Source organism: Mauremys mutica, chromosome 6 (genome assembly GCF_020497125.1).
Source record: "Mauremys mutica isolate MM-2020 ecotype Southern chromosome 6, ASM2049712v1, whole genome shotgun sequence".
Classification (NCBI taxonomy): Eukaryota; Metazoa; Chordata; order Testudines; family Geoemydidae; genus Mauremys; species Mauremys mutica.
The window spans coordinates 97742245-97769435 of NC_059077.1; the positions used below are offsets into that span (position 1 = coordinate 97742245).

Below are 27191 nucleotides of genomic sequence, written 5' to 3' on the forward strand. Positions count from 1 at the left end.
ATCAGGGGTTGTTAGTGAATTGCCATTGGATTAAATATTATTCATAAAAGGGGGGGCGCGGGGGACCATCTTAGGCGTAATTATTTTTTTCTATCACTCTTGGGGGTTTTTTAATGCAAATTGGCATTTGAAAAGATTACAAGGAGCATCCCAGACTATCAAAAGCAAGCATTCCAGTTCTCTTTCCTGGAAAATACGCATGAAATAAAAAAATATAAAAAGGAAACTTTTTAAATAAAGTAAACATATTAAAATGTTAGCCCTATTTGTCCATCTAGCATTAGTCTCCTGGAAACAATAAAAAGAGCACATGTCAGCTAAGATAAAGATTCCTCATGCACAAAACTTTAGCCGACGAGCTGTGTTTTGGGATCTGCAATTTCTGGTTAGCAAAGTGAGATACAGAGAGTAGACTCCCAATAACTCTAAAATTTTTGAATTTTAAAATAGTAGGGGTATTTTTAAAAAAGAAACTTTTAGTAAGCTTGTACATTTTTTTTTTCAATTCTTCTTTTTTAAAATGGTTTAATATTTTTAAAAATCAATTGTGCAGTTATACCAAACACAATGCTCCTGGATGGTCAAAACCAGAGTGCTTCAGCCTCACACCTCACAATGCACCAAAGGGGCAAGAAAATTCGTAACCAAACCTAGTTGGTCTAATTTTCATACAGATGTACAGCACTAGGCACATGTATGGCTATGTATAGATAATGCATCAATTTTAAATGGCAACAAAACTAGACCATCAAGAATGGTTAACATTTTACATTCGAAATGCAAAGTTATATATTACTGCCATTACAATTCCACAGTGCTATGAAATGGTTTCAGTAGAATGGTCACATAAATTGAAAAGAAAACTAATGTCTCTGCAGGCATTGGAAACCAGAGAGGAAATTTTCTCCCACATGGAACACACTGCAGCCAGCTAATGAGTCTCTCAACCACAGCCTTTTCTTCCTGGTAACTTGTCTTTTTTTGTAAGAGCAGAGATGTGGGCCACTTCATGAAACATCAGGAAGAAAATCAGAGAGGGCAGTTCCTTGCAAATAAACCTTAGTTTGTCTGCCATTTATATAACTTCCCTCCTGTTCCTCTGTACGCTCCATATATAACATACTTATTCAGCTTATTATATAGGACCAAGGTACATATGTGACCCTCCGTAGCACAGTATCTGAGCTTATCATGCAAACATTAGACAAAATCCTATTAATTAGGACTATCATAACCGAATAGCAGATGTAGTTTTCCAACATATAAACAATTTAAATGCATCAGAAGTAGTAGTTCTCACGAACTCTCTTCCGAGCTCTATCTTTAAAGTACATAATGCCAAGTCAGATAATTTTGGGGCTTCTAGCTTTGGTAACTGGCATCAAAGCATGGTTCTTCAAAACTACCATAACAGTGGCCCAGTCAATGGCAGGGGTATGATCCAATTTAACTCAAGGAGCCCTCACTAAGATTTCACAGAGCCTTAGATATACAGAATGACCATAAGTTGCCAGGCCACATCACTTCCTCAAACAGAAAATAGAATCTGAAGTGGTATAATTTGTCCAATAACATTTATTCACTTTAATCTCCCTTTAATACACCAGAGATTTGATGTATTAATTTAAAATGTAGTTCTGGGTGAACTTGATTAATTAGGTGTGTGAGAAAAGTCACCTCTTACTGTATGTGTTTTGGAGTGAACTCAATGGGTTATAATTAGGCACAAATATGTATATTACATCTGCCAAATCAAATATATATTGGACATCTGAGAAAATTATAATTAAATGCACATCTTTATGAATTGTTCTTCAATTTTTATATTGGCACTAATACAAAAACAATTCTTTTCAGTTTTCTGTAGCACAAAACAGTTCCTACTGAATTTTATAAACTGGTAGGTGAAACTACTGTTTTCAGGTATGATACTGAACTTTAGGGATGGTTAGTAAAGAAAGTAAAGGACATTGTTCTCAAACTTTACATAGTTTTTGCATTTTCCTACAAAAGGTACTTGTATCCCAAAAAAGTCTTTAAACAGATCCCTTAATAAGTGAGAGCAAAAAAGACTGTTGGTACTAAAGCCTTTACTGTAATAAACCAAATATATTTACAATTTATACAAACGTTTGACCTTCAACAAAAATACAAAAACATATCACAAGATGCAAAACCAGAAAACAAGTTCATCTGAGACACCACCGCTCTACACAGGACAGAATGCAAGTTGAACTGCAAGGAAAAGAAAGGTAATCCCACATATTCAGGCAATGAGAAAGATCTGCATGAGGTCACAAAGAAAGGAAGAAAAATAAAAGGCTTCAACATTCATCAGCAAACTCAGTTTTTTTAAATCCCCAAAACCTAGGCTACATCTGTCCATCTTGCCTCCGTGTTTCATTTGGTCCAGGTAGCTGATGCTTAGTTGCTGGATGTTGCCTTCTATTTTATTTTGTATACTTGGAGTTGTTTCATGTCAAGGTATGGAAATTGATATTTTCTTCCTTTTTTAAAAAGGTAAAACCTCTCTACTTCTACAAATTAAGAACATTTGGCCCAGTTCAACTCTATAAGTTATGTCCCCATCACATTTTTCAGTAGATGACTTCATAGACTGTAGCTTTCTTGTCTCCAGAGCCAGTGACTATATATTTATCATCCACAGAGATGTCACAACTAAGCACTGATGAGGACTCTTTGGACTAGATGGGAAAAAAACAAACAAACAAAAAAACCACAAAAATTGTTACTAATTTGTTCAGTAACTGCTGTTCAAGATGTATTGCACTTGTCCATCCACTTCAGGATGGGTGCGCGCGCGCGTGTGGGTGCGCGCGCCAAAGATTTTTCCTTTAGCAATACCCTTTGGGGAGGTGAATGCACCATCAGCCACCTCGTGCTGTTGCATGATGGTATAAAGAACAGAGCCACCCCAGACCCTCTGTTCCTTCTAACCAGATGGACTCCGATAGAGGGGACGGAGGGTGCATCATGGAATGGACATGTGCAACACATCTCAAAGAACAACAGTTACAGAACAAGTTAGTAACCATTTTTAATTCTTCAAGCGACTGCACATGTCCATTCCACTTCAGGTGACGCACAAGAAGTACGATCCAAAGGTGGGTTTTGGAGTCTACCTGAACAAGGATTGAAGAACTACTTGTCCAAAAGTTGCATCATCTTTGGAATGCTGAGATACTGCATGACGAGTAGTAAAGGTACACTGATGACCAAGTTGCTGTACAAATGTCTGTTACAGGTACATGAGCCAAAAAAGCTGCTGAAGCTGCCTGAGATCTTGTAGCGTGCACTACCACCCCGTTTGGAGTGGGTACATAGGCAACATAATAGCACAGATGTATGCAAGATGAAATCCTCTGAGGTCCTTTCATTTGACTGTAACTGACACAAACAGCTGGGACAATGATCTATAAAACCTAATTCTGTCCAAGTACTCTTCTAACATCCAAGGTATGAAACCTCTCCTCATCCTTAGGAGAACAGGGCTTAGGAAAGAAAGTCAGTAAATATATGGCCTGATTAAAGTACTGGAGTGCCACCTCAGTCAGGAATTTCAGATGTGGGCACAAGTATACCTTGTCCTCATAAAAAACTGAGTAAGGAGGGCCAGCTACCAGAACTCATAACTCCATCACCCTTCTCATGAAGGTAATAGCTACCAAAAAACACTGCTTTCATAGACAGATGAAGTAAAGAGCAGGTAGCCATTGGTTCAAAGGGGAGACCCATCAACCTTGTTATCACCAGATTTCGGTCCCAGGGAGGAATGGGATCCATGACATGGGGATATAGCCTGTCCAGACCTTTTAACACTCTGACTGTTACAGGATTAGAAAACTCTGAGTGGCCTGCAATTGGTGGGTGGAGAATGGAGATAGCTGTCAGGTGAACTCTGATGTAAGTAATCAATAGGCCTTCTTGTTCAGATGGAACAAACAGTCCAAAACATGTTGGATAATGGCCATGACTGCAAAAACATCTTTCTGCTTTGATCAGAAGGAGAATGTTTCCTCTTCAACAGGGAAGCGTATCTAGTAAATGGCTTCCTGCTATTCATGAGACCATAATACTCCATCTCTATGAAGCATCCAGGCAGTAAGATGAAGAGTGGCCATGTTGGGATGTAGCAGGCAACCGTGGTACTGGGAAATCAAGCTGGGTTCTGTAGATAGTGTCAAAGGCTCAGCAGACTGGAGAACTAACGCTGGCTAGGCCAACTTGGTGTTATGTGGACCATACAAACATGACCCTTCTTGGGCTTGAGAAATAGCGGAATAGGAGGGAAGGCATCCAACAGTTTGTCTTTCCAAGAAAGTAGGAAAGCATCTGTCAGCAATTCCTGACTGTGACCAAAAGAGCTGACACTTTGTGAGTAGTTAACAGGTCTATGTGAGGACCTGGTTTGAAAAATGAACCCGACAGACCACTCATGATCTATGCTGAACAAACTGCTCAGGCAATCTTCCAAGCTGCTCTGAACACCAGGAAGGTGACAGGCTTTAAGATCAATTGCAAAACTCCCAAAGATGTATCGCTTCTTAACATAGATTGTCTGACTAAACCTTCTCTGTCTGTTCATGTAGAACATCACTGCAGTGTTGTCCATGAGGACTTGTTGAGTGTTTAACCTGATGTGAGGGAGAAAAGCCCAACAGGCCAGATGAATAGCCCTGAACTCCCACATGTTTATGTGGAGAGCTAAATCTTGAGGAGATCTCAGATCCTGAGTTTGTAGGTTTCCTAGGTGAGCTCCCCAACCTAGAGAAGAGGTACGTGTAATCAAAAAGTCAGTGTGGGTAAAGGAGGGATGAAGGAAACTTCCACAAACACATTGGCTGGATCCATCCACTAGACCAAGGAGGCTGCCACTCATGCCCAGGTACTCAGATCAACATATCCAATGGGTAATGAGCCAGGAAGTACACTGACCTTAACCAGCTCTGAAACTTTTGGAGACGAATTCTGGCATGCGGGAGGCCATGTGCGGGAGGCCATGTGCTCCAGTAATCTGAGGCAGTATCTTACTGTTGTAGGTGGATGGTCTTTGGGATCTATGGAAATGTTTAACATTGTCTGGAATCAGACTTGAGGTAGGAACGCCCAGGCTACTGGAGCATTCAGGATTGTTTTATACATTGTATTCTCTGAACTGGGAAGAAGATTGACTTGTCTTCATTGTTCAACATAATCAGAACACTGAAGACGGATCGAATCCTGGATAAACCGAATTCCACTTGTAGCTTGGATTGATCCCGTACCAGCCAACCAACCAGGTTAGGAAACACTTGGACTCCTACTGTCCTTAAGAATGCAGCTACTCCTGCCATGCATTTTATAAATATACAGACTTAGGGCAACAGACAGGCAGAAGGGTAGGATTGCAAACTGATAATGGGTATTGTTGACCAGAAATATTAGGACTCTCCCATAAAACTACAGGAGATACACATGAAAATGGGCATCTTTCAAGTCGAGGACGGCATACCAGTCGCCGGGATCCAGGGAGGGGATGATGGAGGCTAGGGTTATCATGCAAAACCTTACTTCTTTAACGTTTTACAAGTCCAGGATGGGTCTGAGACCTCCTTTTGCCTCCGGAATCAGGAAATAACGTGAATAGAAACCTCAATAAAGGGGGAACCTCATCTATAGCTCCCAAATGGAGATGAGACTGCACTTGTCAGAGGAGGACATCCTTGTGAGAGTGTTCTCTGAAGAGAAGTAGGGAAGGAAGTTGGGTGGGGGGAGTGGAAATAAACAGCAATTTCACAGTACCTAGGACCCCCTGATCTGTGGTAATATGGGACCAAGGATATAGGAACCAGGATAACACGTTAGTAAAAATATGGGAGGATATTGCAGATTCCATGGTGTTGGCTGCTTTATCTACCCCATCTAAGGATGCTCGCAGAGTAGGTCTGAGAACTACAGAATATTGTCATAGAGGGAGAAGTCATATCTGGCCAATAAGACTTGTTGGCTAAAGATATGAAATTGTAGCCAGATGTGGAATAAATTTTCCTATCAGAAAGGTCTAATTTCTTCATGTCTTTGTCCTGTGATGTAGAAGATGGTCAATCCTGACACACGCTCATTCACCTCCAAGATAACGAAGGAACCTGGCAAAGGATGGGTATAAAAACATTCATAGCCCTGAGAAGGGACATGGCACCCTCTGTCAGTTCTCTTAGCTGTGAAAGGCAGAGGATAGCATTTGCTACAAGGATTTTGCAGGTGTTGTTGATGGGCAGAGCCACTCTAGAAGGCCCTGCTGAACCCATAATGCTGAACTCAAAAGCCTGTGGGAACTCTTCTGGAACCACTTCAGCAGGAATATCAAAAGAGGTAGCTACTCTCTTTTAAAAGTTCTTGATAAGCCCTGATGTCATCCCAGACAGGTGAGGAATCCTGGGGGACTACAGTCTCGTCAGATGAGAGGAGGAAAAATACAGAGGAGGCCAAGGCTAATCCTCCTGTGATGCAGTGGGTCAATGTTTGGAAGCATGAGTCTGGTCTTGAAAGTCTTCTTGGTACGGACCTTGTGATATGTCATCTGCTAGAAGATCTATAAGGCTAGGAAACCAGGGAGGATCTGGAAGTGGGAGGCATGCCCCACAGATTCCAGTGTGGCACAGGACCCCAGCCACAACTGCTCCAAAGATCCACGTCTCTGCACTTGTGATAGGTACGAGGAACAGAATTCCTGCAATGGAGGTGAGCGTTGTCATCTAACCCAGGAGTGAGGGACATAGGAGTCTACCTCCCAATCTGAGGAGGATCCTGATTGGCATGACCATGGTGGTACTGTGCTAAGCAGTGCCAGAGCCTGGGGGTGTCTCTCCAGAGATATCGGAGCTGGGGACAGCATGCTGTTTACCTCTGGATGGAACCGAGGGAGAAAGTGCTGGACACTCCAAAGAGCTAGCCCCAAACAGTATCAAGGGATGAACTTGTCTCTGAGGTAGGTCCATAGCCAGGGCCTTTCACTGGTACCAGCTAGCTTGTCTCCTGGATCATCAGAGAATCTGGCACCATGAGACAGAGTAGATCCTGTGCTGCCACATAGGTTTCCATTGTCATCAGTACCAAGAGATTTTCCTGGTGCTATTATTTTTGCACTGAAAGAGTCAGCACTGCAACAGAGGTCCTTCTCAATGGCACAGGCATGGATGCCAGAGTTGATAATCCTTGATGAGAAGAGGTTGGTAACAGGGAGCATCTCTTCCCAGAGGATACCCTATCCTGTCTTCCAGATTGTTTACTGATGGATGTTCCCAGGGACCTCGCTCTTTGAACGATCCAAGACTAGGTTCCTCTGATGAATGGTCTGATCTTCTATGCTTTTTTCTCGCCACTAGAAAAGGGGATTGGTGCTGACCCTCAGAAGCAGTGTCCCAAAGGATAGTCTTCACCAATGCTAAAGTACTTGATGCCCTCCTTGACAGGAAGGTACAGGAGGTGGATGCAGAGCAGCCTCCAGGAGGATATGGCAGTCTCGCCTATCTGTCTTTTTTCATCTGGGGTTTGAAGTCTCTGCAAATCTGGCAGGGATTTCGAAAATGACCCACAATGAGGCACTTCGGGCAGGTGAAATGAGGATCATTCTTTGGCATAGATTTCGTGCAGCCAGCACAAGACTTAAAACCCGGAGACCAACGCATACCTCAGTACTGGGTGTCAGTAACCCACAAATAAAAGGGAACCAATGCTCCAAGGAAAACAGCCAATAAAACCTACAATAATCTAACACCAATGAATATCACTAACTTAACTATTTACATAAAGAAAGATAATTTCCGTGTAAAGGGAGAAACTTGCAACAGCATGCCACTGACTACTGATCCCAAGTGGTCAGAAGGAACTGAGGGAGGTCTGGGGCAGCGGAATGAGGAGGCTGAAGGCGCATATGCCACCCCAATGGGTATCACTAAGAGGAAAATTTCCAACTTTGGTGCATTGGGCGCAGACACACCTGAAGTGGAATGGGCATGTGCAATTACTCAAAGAAAAATATAACATTAAAAAAAAAATCCTTTCTTCACTCTCCCTCCAACACTTTTTTTTTAATTTTTTTTTAAGAAATTAAGGGGGAGTGGGGCTATTACTTTTACCTGGAATATACTGGCTCCATAGGGGGTCCGCCAAGCATTAAGAAGGTTATCTTTTCCAGTACTCACAAACCATTTACCTAGAAATGTAACAAAAAGGAAATGAGAACATATAATAAAACATCCAACAACTGACAGATTTTACATTTTCAACTCACATTTATGAAGTTTAACTCAATAGGCATATTAACCTCAGGGGTTATTAGCTGGCTGATTAGCACTATTCAAAGCTCTTGGTACTAATCAACATGGTTTTTGCTTACATCTGTGTGTGTGTATTTGGGGGGGGGGGGGAGAATATGAAACCCATCGCAGAGGAATGCTGTTGCTGCTTGTAATAATAATACTTTAAAAAACAACAAACCACATAGTAAGTAGAAAGCGCTTTACAAACATGAACTAATTTCCACAACAGCCATGGGAGGAAGGTAGATCATTTACCATCATTTTACAGATGGCGAATAAGAGGCAGAAAGGTGAAGTGACTTCCCCAAGTCATGCAGTAAGTAACTGGTAGAGCAGGGATTAGAACTCAGGAACTCTTGGCTTCTAGTGCCATGCTCAGGCCAACTTACCACAGTAAGCAAACTTAAGTGACAACACACAGCTCTCATGAAGATGTAGTTGATACTTGTCTGGTTTATTTACATGTAGTACTTCCACATTGCTGCTCTCCATCCCCACAGCTAGCCATTCACCAGTAGGGCAATATCCAAGGGAAAAGATCTGGGGAAATTAAACAAGGAAAATCTTTATCTTTTTGCAATGTTAATGAATGAAATATCACAATGGAGGAAAGAGACTAAAACCAAATCCAAATTGTTCACCAGCAAGAATATTGTTCCAATTCAGAGAAGAGAATAGGGGAATATTTAGTTATCTATTCTGTAATTCAAACTATGTTTGGGGGGGAGCGGGAAGTGAGATGTAATTTAGGCTATTTTTGTGAGCCAATAATCTATAGGAATTCCAAAACGTAATGCATGTTTTGGCTTCTAACAGCAAAATAAAAATGCCCCCCTTGCACTGGGTTTAGTTCTTGAGTATCATCCTAAATAAACTAGCAAATTTAAAAAAAAAATGTAGGAAAACCTAGTCACCTGTGATGTGAAGTCATGCTGTTGTAGCTGTCTCCCTTCTCTCAAGTCCCAGGATCTGACGGTGTTGTCCAAACCTCCCGTCCAGAGCTTGGTACCATCATTAGAAATGTCAATACAGCTGGCTCCATCTGTGTGGCCCTGGAATTGCCTGATAAAACAAACCAGATTGAATAATGATTTCCTGCCAGAGCTCAAGGTAAACACTGTTGTGTTGTTAGTTTTGGATTCTGTATGTGTGTGTCATCTCTTCTGAGTCTGCTGATGTGCAAGAGCCAGCCCCTCCCCCTGGCTGGACATGAAATGCACACATTACAAAAACCACTTTGCAGGTGTTAGGGAAATGATCTGTAATACAGCTAGCTAAACAAAAGCAGTCAAATATTTCCTATCAGATTTTGGGAGGAAGGAAAGCTATTTAAAACACAAAGTACAAGTATGTTACCCATCACACCTGGAAAAAATGAATGAATCACCAAGATTAAAAAACAGACTATCCGAGGGACAAACTAGTTATTTCTGCATTTTTATTTATCTGTGAATCAAGAAGATAAATACATAGCAGATTTGGTTACATAAATATTAGTAGGAAGGAATCCAGAAAACTAAAAACAACACCGCCACCATGACTGAATCAGCAAAATTATGCCCTCAGTGGTAGTAGGTCATGAGATCTCATAGTCACTAAACAGTATGTTTTGTTTTAAAGCTTTGCCTTAGGAACTTCCAGCTCTCAGCAACACAGGGTCAACAAGTTTTCCTTGATCCTCAGACCAACATCCTCTGAGATGCTTGCATTTTTCACTGGCGATTGGCTTTGGGGAAGTCCTATGCCTTAGTTTCAAAGGTTGACGGGGGGGGAAAAAGACTCTTTTGGGAGTCAACTATAAATCATTTACAACTGCCACAATAAAGGTCATGTGGCATGTTTTGTTTTGAGTCTCTGATCTGAAAACACAAGGAGTTATCAATTAGTAAAAGTAGCAGGCAATGGAAGATTAGAAGCAAACATACAGAGGAAAAAAGTGCATCACAGTCCTAGTCATTCATGAGAGTGTTATAACATTTAGAAAGATTTTATTTGTACTCAGACATAATTTAAATACGTAGCAAGGGTCATCCATATTTTAGGACATGCAAATATCAAATTAGTGGATCTAAACATACAAAGGGCTTTATCCTTTGTGCAAGCATGTGGGCCTAAATTCTAAAGAGTGACTAGGATTTGGGTGCCTCAGTTTTTTTGGTGCCCACTCAGAGACATTTTAAATAGGCCCAGAGTGTGTACTCAACACTTACTGAAAATCAGGGCCATTCCTAATTTAAGCTCTATTTCCTTACAGTACCGTGGATATCTACAAATTTAGTAGCAATGGACCAAAAGTTAGCTTTTTAGTGGACCACAGCATTATTATAATATAAGCTATGCTAGGCAATTCCAGATCCAGCATCTGCATAATGGCAAAAAAAGCGATAACATTACCATGCCAGGCACTCACATTTAGAAATGGATTCTGCCTCTAGCACATTCACTGTTTTGTCTTGAAGGCTTAAAGGAAAGTCAGTTACGGACATGATTTATCTGGGCATTAAGTTAATCATACTCCCTGCCAACCAATCCTAGAAGAATTAGAGATTGGCTGCAAAGAGTATCACTTATTAGCCTCCAAAAAAAATGGACCAACTACCAAAAATAGTACCTTAAAAATGTGAAAGGCGAAAACTGGGGAGGAATGGCAGAAAAAAACCAATGCATTAAATTGTTTCAACTTTAATTTAACATTATTTATACTATGGTTAAATTAAACAAAATGTAAGAGCTGCTCCAAGCCTCGTTTAACAACTTTGGTGCATCCCAATGCCAGTATAATCAACTGTATGCTAAAAAAAAATCTCAACAGAAAAGGCCAAGATGTTACTGCACAGGAAGTTTCCCAAAGAACACATGGTCATAATGTCTTGTCAACACCCATTTCTCATGCACAATGGACTATTGGTATTTCATGCCTTATTGATACAGTTGGCAGCATCCACATTCTTCTAAATCACTTTTGGATAGTCAAATTTTGTTACCATTTATAAGCAGGTGATTTTCAATACTTATGTAACAAGGGTCAAGACAAGACAAAGAAACACACCTCAATACTACCCCAAAGTTTGCATTCACTCTTCATCAACCATGAAGATTAAAGTGATATATATGCCACGGTCTGCGGTGATTTGGGACTGATCCAAAATTCACTGAGGTCCATGGGAATTTTTATATTGATTTCAGTGGGCTTTGGATCAGGCCCTTTATGAACTGGGAGAATGTCTTCCGGGAATAGGCTGAGATCATCACTAAACTAGGATTCACTCTGTTCTCTAGACAACAGGGACTACCTACGTAACACTTCTGTCATGAAATACATTATGTAGGAACAATAAATATTTAGCTAATTATCTAAAGAATAACTTTAGTAAAAATCCTTTTGTAAAGTAAGAATAACTCACCTGACCAACGTCTGATTGTGCAGATCCCACACTGCAATGTTCCCATCACTACAGCAGGAAAAGCAGACCTTGGAATCAGGGCTGATAGCCAGAGCGTAGCAGGCTGGGGCAGAAGATGTCAGCTCTGCTTTTATACGAGGAGTTGGTGCTGCCAGGTCCCATATGGATAATGTGCTGGCTTCCCCACCAACTATGAGAGTGCATCCATCAGGCAGCAATTTACAGGAGCGGATGTAGTTATCTCTATTCTGTATAATACAAGCCACCTCAGTTACATTAATAAATGCCTACTGATAATAACCAATGACATGATCCATGTTGCATCCAAGTTTTAAACAGTAGGCTGTATTTTCCTGGTGCCAAAGTACACAAAATTCACCAGCAGATTCTAAATGGCTTCCATCTCCTACCTCTCACCACTGAGCAGAGAGTACAGCTGTAGAAATTAAGCTACAGTTTTCATATTGCAAGTACGGAAGCCTACTGTGTTTTGAATCTGATGGATAGCAATTCTTACATCTCATTACAAACTGACAGAGCCAAGCTAACAGAGCCAAGAGCTTGCTTGCTGTAGAAGTGCACTCTTTCTGCTATGACTGCCAACACTGCAGGACTATTTCCGAAAGAGCAAATGACCTCTTACTTTGGCAGTGTGAAGAAACCATCTATGAAAAACAGTTTGTAAAACCAACGCCGCCCTAGAGTTTTTTTCCTTAATCTCTATTTTGTGCTTACCATTTATAGCTACAAACGCTGCACCTTTTATGTCCTGACTGCTCTTAACCTGTTTCTTGGGACTTAAACTGGGTCTTCGTTTGTCAGCAGGGCTCTAACCACATAACTGGTTTCACATTTGTGATAATGTTGCTGACTAAAAAGTACTAAGGGGAAACAGTCCAGGTTTCAGCCATTACAAGTTTTACTCCATAAATAATTTGGCTGTCATGATTTCCTCACTTTATATAGCAAAATTATTGTGATGAGAGCTCTGCAGCAGCCAAAAGGATAAAGCCTATAACTCCAAACATACAAGAAAGCAATATTGCTATTTGTTTTGTGTTAACTTTCCTTACTATAGCAGGACAATCATTTTTTGTGGTAGCAGACCTTGCTGGCCCTGTTGTATGCAGCAATAAGACGAAATAACTTACACGTAGATAGCTACGAATACTGCTTCCAGGACTGAATCCTCCACAAAGCACATCATATATATTCAGCAATGATATTTGATGGCTAACACTGGGATAGTAATGAAGAAGGTCACAATAAAGCCTGACTGTATACCTTGGCTTGTACCAACACCACTGAATATTGAAAGCAAACTTGCTGTTTTAAATAGGTACTATAGGGATTTATAGCTTATACCCTTAGTAGAGCACTTGCCTTCACACTTCACATTTTACTGGTTGACTTTCTTTCCAACCTTTTCCAGCTGGTTTTATTGATTGTGGAGCAGAGCATGGTGTATGAAGCTTCCTGAGCTAGTTGAGCAGGCACATCCTGCCTGCTCCATGTTGTATACAGCACTGAAATCATTGTCAGCTCTCCACAAATGTACGTTTATGTTCCGAACAAGAGCAAATACATATTAAGATTGAGACCACTCCCTGTACTGTAATCAGGCACACTGTAACTACCTTCTATTTAAACGAACTGTAGCAAAAGAGAAATACTTATGGAATGTTCTAGGCATCACAGAGCAAGCCTGACTGCATTCACTTTCTGTCACTTTCATCTCATCTAAAGGGGAAACCCCTATTATCTGTAAGAGGGAGAACTGGGGACAATTTCCATTTAAAAGTCATCTGTCTAGTGCAGTATTTGATTGTTACTGATAATATTTGTGATGAATAAACTACGGTTCTTCCTCACCACTGCCACCATTTTATTTTAAAAAATAGTTACATACCTAAAGCAGGAAACAGAACTGCCTGATATTTCGTTATAATATGAGTAAAATCCAGGCCTGGAGAGCTATTTCCTTATTAAGTCTCCAGGGAGAAGTTACCCTTGTGCATAAGTTCCTGTTTGCTTACCAGGCAGTCCAGCTGAGAGACAGGGCTCTTGTTGCCAGGTTGGCTAATATCCCAGACTTTGACACATCCCTTTCCCCCAGTGTACACGTGTCTTGTGGGGTTGCTGATGGTAACTGCACACACTACTTCCCCGTGATTCAGAGTGTTGATCTGACGAGCATGGCGAGGGATTCCTGGTCCAATGAGGGCATCAGGAGGGAAAGGTACAGGCTGCATCTGACCATCTGCAGTAACGTGAAAGGAGTATGCTCTTTTGGGGAAAGAGGGAAGAGGAGAGAAAAAGACAGAAAGAGAATTAGGTCAACCATTACATTGCTGAGTTGTAAGAAATCAGAGCAACCTTTAGCAGTTCCTTTGCTTGGTTAATTTTATTTTTCATATTATATCAATCTAAGCTGCGGTGCCAAATGCTATAGGCAAAGAAAATTTGGGGTGGGACGAAACCACTCACAGCAGACAGTTCCATCTCCTCTTGCAAGAGAAGTAATTAGAGCAAAAAATAGAAGTGCATTAAGTGGTATGATTAACAAGTCCCCTTAAAAAAAAGTCTACATCTATGAGGTCATAGCAACTACCTAATCAACTTTTAGCCTCAGAGAATTTAACCAAACACCTAGACTGCAAGTATGAACTAAATACGAGTCAACAGTGTAACACTGTTGCATAAAAAGCGAACACCATTCTGGGATGTATTAGCAGGAGTGTTGTAAGCAAGACATGACAAGTAGTTCTTCTGCTCTACTCCGCGCTGATTAGGCCTCAGCTGGAGTATTGTGTCCAGTTCTGTGTGCCACATTTCAAGAAGGATGTGGACAAACTGGAGAAAGTTCAGAAAAGAGCAATAAAAATTGTTAGAGGTGTAGAAAACATGACCTATGAGGGAAGATTGAAAAAATTGGGTTTGTTTAGTCTGGAAAAGAGAAGACAGAGGGGACATGATAACAGTTTTCAAGTACATAAAAGGTTGTTACAAGGAGGAGGGAAAAGAATTGTTCTCCTTAACATCTGAGGATAGGACAAAAAGCAATGGGCTTAAATTGCAGCAAGGGTGGTTTAGGTTGGACATTAGGAAAAACTTCCTAACTGTTAGGGTGGTTAAGCACTGGAATAAATTGCTTAAGGAGGTTGTTGAATCTCCATCATTGGAGATTTTTAAGAGCAGGTTAGACAAGCACCTATCAGGGATGGTCTAGATAATACTTAGTCGTGCCATGATTGCAGGGGCCTGCACTAGATAGCCTCTCAAGGTCCCTTCCAGTTCTATGATTCTATGAACAAATGGAGGACATACAACTTTAATCAAAATAGTGACTGATACTTTTTCTTAATTGCTGTACCTCTGAACAAGCATTTGTAGGATCTCATTTCTGCAAAGAAGCTGACAAGCCCAATTTCCCAGGCATTTCTGATTATTTGTACAGCTTTTGATATTTGCATTCATGTCAGCGTCTGAGTACGTGTGAACTGAAACTGATGGCTGGGATGTGGAGAACGGTAGCTAAATAAAGATACATTTTTCCTTGAAAAAAGTAGATAGGCAGATGCCCCACATGTATTACTTTCAGAATACTCCACTAATAGTAGTTAGGGCCTAGTGTTTCTTTTATAGCTCAAATACCATTATAGGACAAAGCCTTTTCACTAACTTAACACATTTTATTGCCATGGTGAGATCACTAATTTTGTCCTAATCTTTTTAATACACGTCTGATTCACATCACAAAGACCAATACTACCATCAACGCTAATACCACATTTATGACAGTCTCAAAAAGGCCAAAAACTGAATGAACATGGAGAGGAGAATGAACTACCTGCTCACTAATACCAACTGGGCAGTTTGAGTCACATAGTTTGGTGTTCTCCCTTTTATTTTTTCCTTAAAATATCCTTTTCATAAAAAGGGTGATCAAAGTGTCTACCCTATACTCCAAATACAGCCTTACTACAGCTTCTCAGTCAGTGTAAATCAGCTGAAATTCAATATTACATGCACTATTTAATTCGCATTCTATCCTAAAACTGTTACTCTCGGATTTTTCCGATTTGTGTTTTCTGTAGTATCATGTGCTATAACCAGGGATTGAAAAACCCACTAAAATGGGGTGAGTACACTGACTAGGGATGGGAAGAGAATAGATAGAACAGCTGGCTCCTTCCCTTGAAGGAAATAATTAAGCCTGAGTGCAGAGCAGCCCAGATATCACTAATGATCTTTCAGTATGGAAGGAAGGAGCAGAAGAAGAGCAACCCATGCGCTATTATTGTTTTCTCAAAAGAGTAGAGGGAAGCAAGCTACGTGTATGTTCAGGCATGGATGTTTCTTCTAGCTTGCCACATGTGGTGGAATTTATTCTTGAGTGAATGCACATAGGTGAATGGGTACGGATGAGAGTGAGAGCAAGAAACAGAATGAGGGGCCTATACTAGCCAAGAAGTGAAGGAGAGAAAGATCTTCAGGAAGATGTGTGCAAGAGAAAAATGTAGAACTGGAGGTAAAGAATAGAAGAGAACATTGGGAAAGAATGAGAAAAGGATACAAAGGCCTGGAGAGAAAAAGAATGGAAGGATACTCCCTCCAAACACCACAATGTATATAACAGGATGGAAAAGTTGAGTAAAGCCAGAAAGAGGAAACAAGATACAAGAAAAAGCACAAGAGACAAAGTTATATTGTTGCAAAACTTATTAAATGGGAAGTAGATTGATAACACAAAACATAATCACAGTATTCTTTTAAATTGTCTAGGGCCTGGCTTTTGGGGCTGTGACAGCACAAGTGTTTGTCACCTGGGCTAATAGTAGATGTTGGGAAAACTTCTGAAGCCCCCTAGTAAAATAATTTGAATATAAAATGTTCAAGTTTTGTCACGGTACATTCCTTGCATAGAACTGAATATACCATTTATCTTCATGATGCTGATAGCCAGACTCATTACCTATTGCCCTCTCTCTTTTTTATTGTTTGTCTCAGGTTTGTAGCATTTCCTTTTAGTTCATTTCCTCCTTCAGGGCAGAGGAACAAAGTGAACACTAGCCCTCAACAGTTAATATCGTGCAGGTGACTCCACTGGTTATATCTCCTTTCATCCAATGAGTAGTTTCCATTTATAAATACCATTAGTATTTGATTTAGAGGGTAGTTCTTTACTCACTCAAAAAGCCCACTGTTCTAAATACCATAATTACTGCCAACGTTGTTACTCTAAAAAACAAACAAACAAAGGGATGAACAAAATGAGGCCCTGTGATTAAAAACACTATGTGATTATGTAATTAATTACTGTCCCATAATGCATGTGTATGGGAGCAAAATTAAGGTTGCACAGCCAACCATAATTCTGGCATTTCCTAACTTTTGACTTTGCAAGCCTAATAGTGTTCTTTTACACATTGCTTTTTTAGGTGTAATTTCCCAGATTTTTAAAAGTAATAAACTGAAAAGGCTGAAATTCCACATCAGGCTGACACCACCAGGTGTCATCAGCAGGTTTGGAATCTTTGTATCTAGCACACTCCACATCACTGATCCATTTGAGCTCAGGGAGAAACTGATAGAAGGCTGTCAAACTCTACATGGACCAACCCTGCAGTGGATTTCACAGACATTTACCGAGAGCAGAAGAATTGGAATCTTGAGTTCCATTCCAGGCTCTTGAGGGGAGTGTGATCTAGTGGGCACAGACAACTTCTGTCTGTTTCCCCAAGACTGACCCCTTCTCTTCTGTTCTCCCCAGCCCGTCCCCGTCCTCTTTTCCCCACCTCAGCTCCTCATTCAGTCCCATTCTTCTCAACTAGCCAGTCCCAGTCTCCACTCATAAGGTTTCTCATCCCAATCCCAATGCCCTTGCCCAGCAAATCCCAGTCTCAACTCCTTCAGACTCCCCATTCCAGCCTCAGTCTCTATCCCTTTTCCAGTCTCAGTCTGCTTATCCAGCCAGTCCAAGCCCCCATCACGCACTGGTTCCTTATCTGATTCGTCTCCGTGGTCTTCATGCATACCCATGATCCCTTCCCCAGTGGCTCCAGTCCAATGCTTCTCCCCAGGCTCCTTATCCAATCTCACTGTCCCCCTAACACCTGACACCTCGTCTCAATCTCTTTGCCGAGCAATTAAGTTGCTAATATCTAAGAAGTCTTTATTGATCGGGTGTGATTTTTCAAAGGCTCGTAATCCCAATTTGGGCAGATTTTCCCAGGGGTGACAAAAGGCATAGTCCTGACATAAAGGTCACCCCTTGTCAAATTTCATGTCACCATTCCAAAGCATGGGGGTCCTTGAGTTTTTCAAAGAAAACGTCACCAGAATTTTTTAACATGTGCAAACATGTAACATGTAACATGTAACAATTTTTCCCTCATTCTCGGAAGTGACTGAATTGTTTTTCCCAAAATTTATTTTTTTTTAAATTCAGCCCAAGGCAGACATCAGGCATGGTAAATTTCAGTCCAAATGTCTGAATTTTGGCAAAGTTAGAAGTAACTGAAACCAGGGTCTTACAAGCAGACATTTCAGGCAATCTTAATAATAGACAGTGCTACTTGTCCCGGCTATAATAAAAGCACATACAAACTAAATGACCACCACTGAAACAGGCGTTTCTTACATTCTCTAGGAAAAGATGCATTCCTCATCCATTTCCCTTTTTGGTTAATTTTTACTCTTCTTTCAAGTCTCCTCATACATAAGAGATAAGATTAACCCACAAGGATGCTGGAAACTTCTATTTGTGTATAATGGACAAATAACAGATAGTCTGTAAGTAATTACATTAAAACATATGACAAACAACCAAATGCCAAAACGGAGGTTGCCTATGAACTATGATAAAGTCTTTAATTACATGATCACATATTTCCTGCCTCATTAAACACACAGGATTGTATTACAGTAGTGGTTAGAGGCTCCAACTGAGATCAAGGCCTCATTGTGCAAGGTACAAACACATAAGAAAGACAATGCCTGTCCCAAAAAATGTATAATCTACATAGACCAAGCAGACAAAGGGTGGGAGAAGAAACAAAGGCACAGAGCAGTGAAGTGACTTGCCCAAGGTCTCACAACAGGTCAGATCTAGGAAGAGAATCCAGGTATAAAATCATGACAGCTGTGAGAGGCTGGAGTTGGGCTTATATTCTCACACACACACAAGCTGAAGTTCCAGTTGCAAAATTTGTATTACTGGTGAAAATACACAGGCATAAAGTCCTGTGGTACCTTATAGACTAACAGACGTATTGGAGCATGAGCTTTCGTGGGTGAATACCCACTTCGTCGGATGCATGCACGAAAGCTCATGCTCATGCTCCAATACGTCTGTTAGTCTATAAGGTGCCACAAGACTCTTTGCTGCTTTTACAGATCCAGACTAACACGGCTACCCATCTGACACTTGACAGGCATAAAGATACACAAGTAAAACACAACTTGACTTTTAGATCTCATGCTGGTTTTGCAGGGCTGGCAGTTATGAAGACATCTTTTTTTTTACTTGTAAATTGACCAGATTTGTTCTGGCTGTGACAGAGATAAGAAACATGAAGTTCCCCACCCAAGCCATTTTTTTCCAGTCACCTTTCAGAGTAATACTCATACTTGTGCACATAATATTTTTTCAATATATGAAATCTTACTTTTGAAGGTTACTGCTTAACTCCAAATATTTTCAAAACATCAGATTTTCTAATATTTCAGTTTATTTATAAATTATTATGCACAAAGGTTTATTAGTCCTGAGGAAGAGGAGGGGCAGAGACAATATCTTCCTGTATGTGTAAAGTGCTGGACACATCATCATCATCATCCAATATATTACAATGATTATTCCTAGAATGCAAAATCTTGAACCTAATTTAAGGCTTGTACATTCATACCAGTGTATATTCATTCTCTTAATGCAAGTAATTCAATTATTAATAAGTAATATCAAACCAACAATATGCAGTGGTGTTGTAGTCATGTTGGCCCAGTATACTAGAGAGACACGGGTGAGGTAATATCTTTCATTTTAACATTTCCCAGACCTGAGAAAGAGCTCTGTGTGAAACTGGACCAATAAAATATATTACCTCACTCACCTTGTCTCTCTAAACCAACAACATGGCATAACATCTTATTGCTTCTTCCTTTTTCTTTGAAAAATTTTTAACGCTTGTGAAAATGAAGTGATCCTTCCTCAGAACAAGTACAGCACTGCCAATGGAGGTGCAAATGGCTTTATTTATTCCTCAAACACTCCTTGCAGATTTCCAAGCTACCTCTTATCTTAGTCACTGTATAAATAAAGACGACCTGGTCTGCTGCTTCTACAGAAGAACTGTATTTCCAACCCCAGGCCTACAGCCCTAGTACGTACGTACGTACACACACACACTTTAGAAAAATAAAAGTGAACACAAGCAAAACAAAGATGATATGGAAATAAAAACACACAAACACACAGCATTAGGAGTTTATGCTCATCTTCCCAACACATCTTTTCTAAATAAACCAGACACTTTGTCACTTATGACTATGCACTCTCTCTGCCTGAATAAGTGGTAGAAGGAGAACATATTTCCTTCTATTAAGCCCAGATTAGATAAAAATTAGGGCTGTTGATTAATCGCAGTTAACACGTGTGATTAACTCAAAAAAATTAATTGTGATGAATCGCACTGTTAAAAAATTTATTACCAATTGAAATTTATTAAATATTTTGGATGTTTTTCTACATTTTTATATATATTTGATTTCAATTATAACAGAGAATACACATATATTATTTTTATTACAAATATTTGCACTGCGAAAGTGATAAACAAAAGAAATAGCATTTTTCAATTTACCTCATACAAGTACTGTAGTGCAATCTCTGTCATGAAAGTGCATCTTACAAATGTAGATTTTTTTTGGTTACATAACTGCACTCAGTCCTACTTTTTGTTCAGCCAATCACTAAGACAAACAAGTTTGTTTACATTTACAGGAGATAATGCTGCCCTCTTCTTATTTACAATGTCACCAGAAAGTGAGAAACAGGCATTTACATGGCACTTTTGTAGCTGGCATTGCAAGGTATTTACATGCCAGATATGCTAAACATTTGTATGCCTCTTCATGCTTTGGCCACCATTCCAGAGGACATGCTTCCATGCTGATGAAGCTCATTAAAAAAATATTGTGTTAATTAAATTTGTGACTGAACTCCTTGGGGGAGAATTGTATGTCCCCTGCTCTGTTTTACCCGCATTCTGCCACATATTTCATGTTACAGTAGTCTCAGATGATGACCCAGCACATGTTCATTTTAAGAACACTTTCACTGCAGATTTGACAAAACGCGAAGAAGTAACCAATGTGAGATTTCTAAAGACAGCCATACCGCTTGATCCAAGGTTTAAGAATTTGAAGTGCCTTCCAAAATCTGAGAGGGACGAGGTGTGGAGCATGCGTTCAGAAGTCTTAAAAGAACAACACTCTGAAGCGGAAACCACAGAACCCGAACCACCAAAAAGGAAAATCAACCTTCTGCTGGTGGCATCTGACTTAGGTAATGAAAATGAGCATGCGTGGGTTCGGACTGCTTTGGATCGTTATCAAGCAGAACCCGTCATAAGCCTGGACGCATGTCCCCTGGAATGGTGGTTGAAGCATGAAGGGACATATGGATCCTGTCCAAGCTGTCCCAGACTAGGTGATACACTGACACAAGCCACGACTGAAGCGGTCAAAGCCTGAGTCTGGCATGCTGCACCACATAGATACAGGCAGCCATGTGTCCAAGAAGTTTCAGGCAGTTCCTCGCTGTACTGGTGGGGAACTATCTGAAGCCTCGAATTATATCGTTCAGGGCCTGAAACCTTGCCTCCAGCAGGTATGCCCTGGCTTGGGTGGAGTCCAGTCCTGCCCCGATGAACTCTACCCTCTGGACGGGAGACAAAGTCGATTTTGCTTCATTTAGAAGTAGACCCAGGCTGTCAAAGGTGGCTCTGATGAATCTGACCTGAGCTTCCACTTGGGTCCTGGAGCGGCCTTTGATCAGCCAGTCGTCGAGGTACAGAAACACCTGTACCTGGTGCCTTTGCAAGAATGCGGTGATGACTGCCATGCACTTAGTGAAGACTCAAGGTGCTGCTGACAGGCTGAACGGGAGAACTGTAAATTGGTAGTGGGTACTGTTGACCACAAACCTGAGGTACTTCCTGTGGGGCTGAGTGATTGTGATATGAAAATATGCATCCTTCAAGTCAAGGGCGGCATACCAGTCTGCTGGATCCAGCGAGGAGATGATGGAGGCCAAGGAGACCATGCGGAACCTGAGTTTCTTCACAAACTTGTTGAGCTCTTGCAAGTCCAGGATAGGCCTGAGGCCACCTTTGGCTTTTGGTATTAGGAAATACCAGGAATAAAAGCTCTCACCCCAGTGTTCCTGGGGAACCTCCTCCACTGCCCCTAGCAATAGGAGCGACTGCACTTCCTGGATAAGGAGCTGCTTGTGAGAAGGGTCCTTGAAGAGGGACGGGGAAGGAGGGTGGAAGGGAACAGAATTGGATGAAGTATCCCCTCTCTACTGTGTGGCGCACCCAGCGGTCCGACGTGATACAGGACCATGCACGGTAGAAAGGGGACAGTCAGAAGGAAAAGGTACACTGGGGTAGATCCAGCCTCTGATCTGGTGTGCCATCCCAGACCGCGCCTTCAAAAGGCCAGTTTAGGGCCAGAAGGCAGTTTAGGTTGGCCAGAGCCCTGGCCTGAAGACAGTTGTTGTCTCCTCCGTCCACTCTTGTTCCTCCTCCGAGAGCCGTCCTGTCAGTTCTGTTGATGGAATCTCAGAGGAGGTTGTGGACAGAAGAGTCTCCGCTGTGTGGTTGGAGTATGCAGACCCAATGATTTGAGACTGGCTCGTGAGTCTTTCAGGCTGTGCAGCCTCTTGTCTGTCTTTTCAGAAAAGAGTCTCACCCTCAAATGGGAGGTCCTGAATAGTCTGCTGGACCTCATAAGGGAGCCCTGAGACTTGGAGCCAGGAGCCCCTTCTCATGGCCACCCCAGTAGCCATGAGCCTAGTGGCTGCATCTGCACCATGCAATGCGGACTGGAGGGAAGCCCAGGAGACTTGCTTCCCCTCCTCCACCAAGGCTGAGAACTCAGCTCAGGAGTCTGAAGGGAGGAACTCCGTAAATTTGGCCATCCCTGCAGAGGTGTTATAAGAGTACCCGCTGGCGATGGCCTGCTGGTTCAAAATATGGAGCTGCAGACACCTTGCAGAACAGGACTTTCTCCCAACAAGGTCTAGTTGCTTAGCCTCTCTGTTTTTTGGGGAGGGCCCTTGGAAACCCTGCCTCTCATGCTGGTTAGCAATGTCCACAACAAGAGAGTCAGGAGGTGGGTGGGAATACAAATGTTCATATCCTTTGGAGGGCACGAAAAAACACCTCTCATTGCGCTTGGCAGTGGGCGGCAAGGAAGCTGGGGTCTGCCCCAGGATCTTGGTGGGGTCCACAATAGTCTTAATAAGTGGTAGGGCAATATGAGACGGTCCGGAGGGTGCTAGGATGTCCACCATGGGATCATCCTCCTCGACTACCTCCTCAGACTACCTACCTCCAGACCCTTCGCAGCAACTGCTGTAGCACCCTGTTGTCCTCAAGCACTAGGGTTATTGCTGTGCCTGCCAATTCCTCCTCTGGCGACGATGAGGAGGAAGCACCTATAAGAAGGGGATGGTCCCTGCCATCCACTCCCAAGGGGTCCCACAACTCTCGGAGCTGTGTTGGTGCTGATGCAGCGCTCGCCGGTGCCGGGGCTGTCTACATTGAACCCGGTGTCAGCTCAGCCATCAGCAATACTGGTAGAACCGTCGATAGAGCCGGTGCCAACCCCTGTCTGCGCCGACAAAGGTGGCAGGCCCATCGCTGGTATTGGCGCCGGGGTCGTCGGTGCCTGTGCTGTAGTCGGCATCGAGATCGGTGCTGGTGCCAAAGTCAGACGAGTCACTGGTGCCAAGGTCAGTGCCGAGGCTGTTGGCACTGGTGCATGGGCAGGAGCTGAGGCAAGCTGCGCGGCTGATAGAGGGACGAAGGTGGCTGAGGCCACAGAAGAGACAGTGGAGTCGTGCCTTTGAATCCCTCTCTGGCTTTGGTGAAAGGCCCAGTGGTGGATTCTACCACTACAGTGGCCACGCTTGGGACTCTCTCCTGTCTCTCCCTGACCTCGATCTTCGGCTCCTACTCGTCCTAGACTGGTAGGAGTCAGACTCTTACTCCGAGGTCTCTGAGACTGAAGACCACGGAGGAGCTGAGCTTCGGTGCCTCAAGCGTCAAGAGCTCGGGGAGTGAGTAGGTTCTCTGTTTGAGTGGGCCGGTGCCGAAGGACATGGAGAGGGGGAGTGCTTGGACATCATTGCTGGCTTTCCTGTTGACTGCACCTGGAGGCGGGGTAGGACCACCAGTGCTGAAGGTTCCTCCCTCCTTGGGGGGTGAGAATGGTGCCATAAGGTGCAGCAGGTCTCAAGCAGCTTTGAAAGCTTCTGTCTCGAAGGGAGCTGTAGCTACTGGCCTGTAAGGACGAGTGACCGTGGGGGTCCCAGACTCAACTGCCTTGCCTGGGCAGGAGTTGACACAACCCCAGTAGGGGATCCAAAGCTGTGACCCGACTGGGGTCTCACTTCTCTGGATTTAGCCGGAGGTGACCAACTGTCTGGCTTCTTTTTCTTCTGAGGCACTGGTGAGTGGGACTGGTGCCTGCTCTCCACCAAGCCTTGGGAGGTGCAATACCGAGTGTCCTGGGATGAGTCTTTTCTTGGTGCCAAGTTTGATGATTATGCCAGGGTGCTCTGTGTCGAGGACGATGTGTTAGAAGCTGGGTCCCCTGAGCCCGGGTCCGAATGGGGGTGCAGAACTGCCCCCAGGAGGATCACTTTAAGCTGCTGTTCCCTTTCTTTAAGAGTTCTAGGGTGGAACTCACAGCAGATCTTACAGCGATCCTTTCGGTGACCCTCCCCTAGACACTGCAAGCATGAGGAGTGTGGATCACTCTTCGGCATAAGCTTTGCACAGGCCACACAGTTTTTAAACTCTGAAGACTGCGGCATACCACGGCTCCAGGGAGTCGAAATGGGGGGCGACCCCCAACAACTCTAATTACAAATTAGTCTAATACTAATAACTAAGGTAAACTATATACAAAGAACTGCAGAATGTGCTTGCTAATCAAGGGCTATGGGAAGTTCCAGCCAACCGTCACTGGCGGTAAGAAGGAACTGAAGGGGTGGTGAGTCGGCAGGGCTCTATATTGAGCGCCATGAAGGCACGACTCCAGGGGGCGCCCAGGCCAACCCGACAGATGCTGCTATGGGAAAAATCTTCTGGCCTCCGTGCACGTGCGCGCACACACACCTGATTGGAATGGATATGAACACCACATCTCGAAGAAGAATCAAGGTTTCCTGCTTGATGGTTTAAATCCTGAATATATTTTAATTTGTTTTAATTTAAATCAATCCACCCTGAAGCAGTCTCTCTGATCTTGGTTTACTGAGTCTGTAAGTTGCTTCTCCATTTGTACCCAGGACTTTGGATTGGTACCAGGAATACACTGTTGCTCCTATGCACTTCCACAGTACAAATAATAGTAATGTATTCATTTGTCTCAGATTAATTTGGTACCAATTTAAATTTGGCACTTTCAGCTCTCCATTTTCCAAATAGGATAATTTTGTTTTATGATTATCACTCTCCCAGGAGAAGTCCAGAATTGTTCTTGCCATTTCATAGAAATATCTAGAAATAGAGTTTTCATAATAAAATTGAACTACAGAACTTTAATCATATTTATCATGCTAATTCTTCCTCAAAGTCAAGAAACTGATTTGACCAGCTATCTAACTCTAGATGTTCAACATAATTGCTAAAACGAAGCAGTTCTGGATTCTGCAGAAAGTGTCCCAGACAGCTTATAACTAGGACTTGCATGGTAAACATTTAAACAAATAAAATGCCACTTCCTTATTAAAATTACTAACATTATTTTAAAAAGTAGTTACATTTTGCCTCCATCTCAATCTTGTCTATAACATTTATATGCTCCGAAATAGATTTGAAAAGTACAAATAGAGCACCGATAAAAACACACACATCTTTAATACAATACAATACATGGATAAAAATCATTGATTTAAAAAAAAATCAGATTTTTTTTTATTTAAATTGGATTTTTTTTGATAAAATGGTTTTTGAGGAAAAGATCTAAAGATAGTTTTAATTAAGATATCTTTGAGCTGTAATGTACCTAATCATAGAGTAGGGATTATAAATTCTAATTCTATAGTAAGCGACAATATAGTCATGTAATGTTTAAGAAATTTTTTGTAAATTATGAGTTCCAATAGTTCATGGATTAGGGTCCCAATTTTATGCAGTTCCAGGGGCTTCTGTATAGATTATTTAGGTTATTTTTCCTATCTACCCAATGGGACTCAGTGCTCAGTCTAGAAGATACCATCAGAGATGCTTAGTTTTGCAGTTCTCAAACTGTGGATTTGTGTCTCCAGAGATAACATGCTTGTTAACAGCAAAAATGTTTTTAAATAAATAAATAATAGAGGTGAGAAATACCAGACCTCAACCCTAGGGTTACCATACAGCCTTTTTCCCGGACATGTCCGGCTTTTTAGTTGTTAAATTGCCATCGGGGAGGAGTTTTTAACTATCTAAAAACGTCCGGGAAAATACGGACGTATGGTAACCCTACCTTGAAAGATATGTGAGGCTGAGCTGCGGTAGCCAGGCAGGGGCAGCAGAGGGCTCTGGCTGGGGGCTGGGTTGGCTCCTGATCTGGCGATGAGCAGGAAGCCGCAGCCCGGCCCTTATCAGCAGGCAGAGTTGTGCCCCAGGCCCTGCGCTCCGGCTCCATGGGCAGCGGGGGGGGCAGCGGCTGTAGGCACCTCCTTCTCCTGCACCACGTGGCAGGACCGGGAAACAGCAGCAGGAGCGCAGTCTCTCCTGCCCCATGGCGGGCTACACTCCCCACCTCCCCCTGCTGCTGCAGAGGCTGCCGCTGCCCTGGGCTCAGGCTGCCCGGCTCCCCCGAGCAGCACCTGGTTCCTGCTGCTCTTGACCAGCAGATGCGGGGCCCCAGCCGAGCCCGGCCCCTTGCATCTCCTCCATGGCAGCGCTCCCCGCTCCGCGTCCTCCCGGGCGTCCGCGGTGGCAGTGTCCAGGGAGCCCAAGAGGAGGAGCGGCCCCCGGGCAAGCGGGGGAGACTCCAAGGTGAAGAGGCTGCTGGCCCTGGCGCTGCCCGAGTGCTGGAGACTGACAGGTACTTGCCTCTGCCCCATCCCAGCACTACCTGCCCCCTAGCCCAGTGAATGTTACCTGCCCCACCAGCCTCAGTGCCCTGCCCCATATTGTCAGCCACCCCAAGCTCACTGACAGCAGCACCCCTTCACAAA

At 42.6% G+C, this 27191-nt stretch overlaps 1 protein-coding gene across 2 annotated transcripts in view; it reads right to left on the minus strand.

The window, feature by feature from the left end:
* Positions 1–2073: 2073 nt before the first annotated feature.
* LOC123372520 (transducin-like enhancer protein 1) overlaps positions 2074–27191 on the minus strand; it is a 99320-nt gene continuing 74202 nt past the window's right edge. For both annotated transcript variants that reach the window (XM_045020665.1, XM_045020663.1), the window contains exons 15-20: positions 13762–14011; positions 11726–11973; positions 9236–9383; positions 8711–8861; positions 8139–8215; positions 2074–2705 (exon numbers count right to left, since the gene is read on the minus strand). In XM_045020665.1, the coding sequence (XP_044876600.1) occupies positions 2598–2705; positions 8139–8215; positions 8711–8861; positions 9236–9383; positions 11726–11973; positions 13762–14011 (982 nt within the window). In that variant the 3' untranslated portion in view covers positions 2074–2597. The remainder of the gene's footprint in view (positions 2706–8138; positions 8216–8710; positions 8862–9235; positions 9384–11725; positions 11974–13761; positions 14012–27191) is intronic.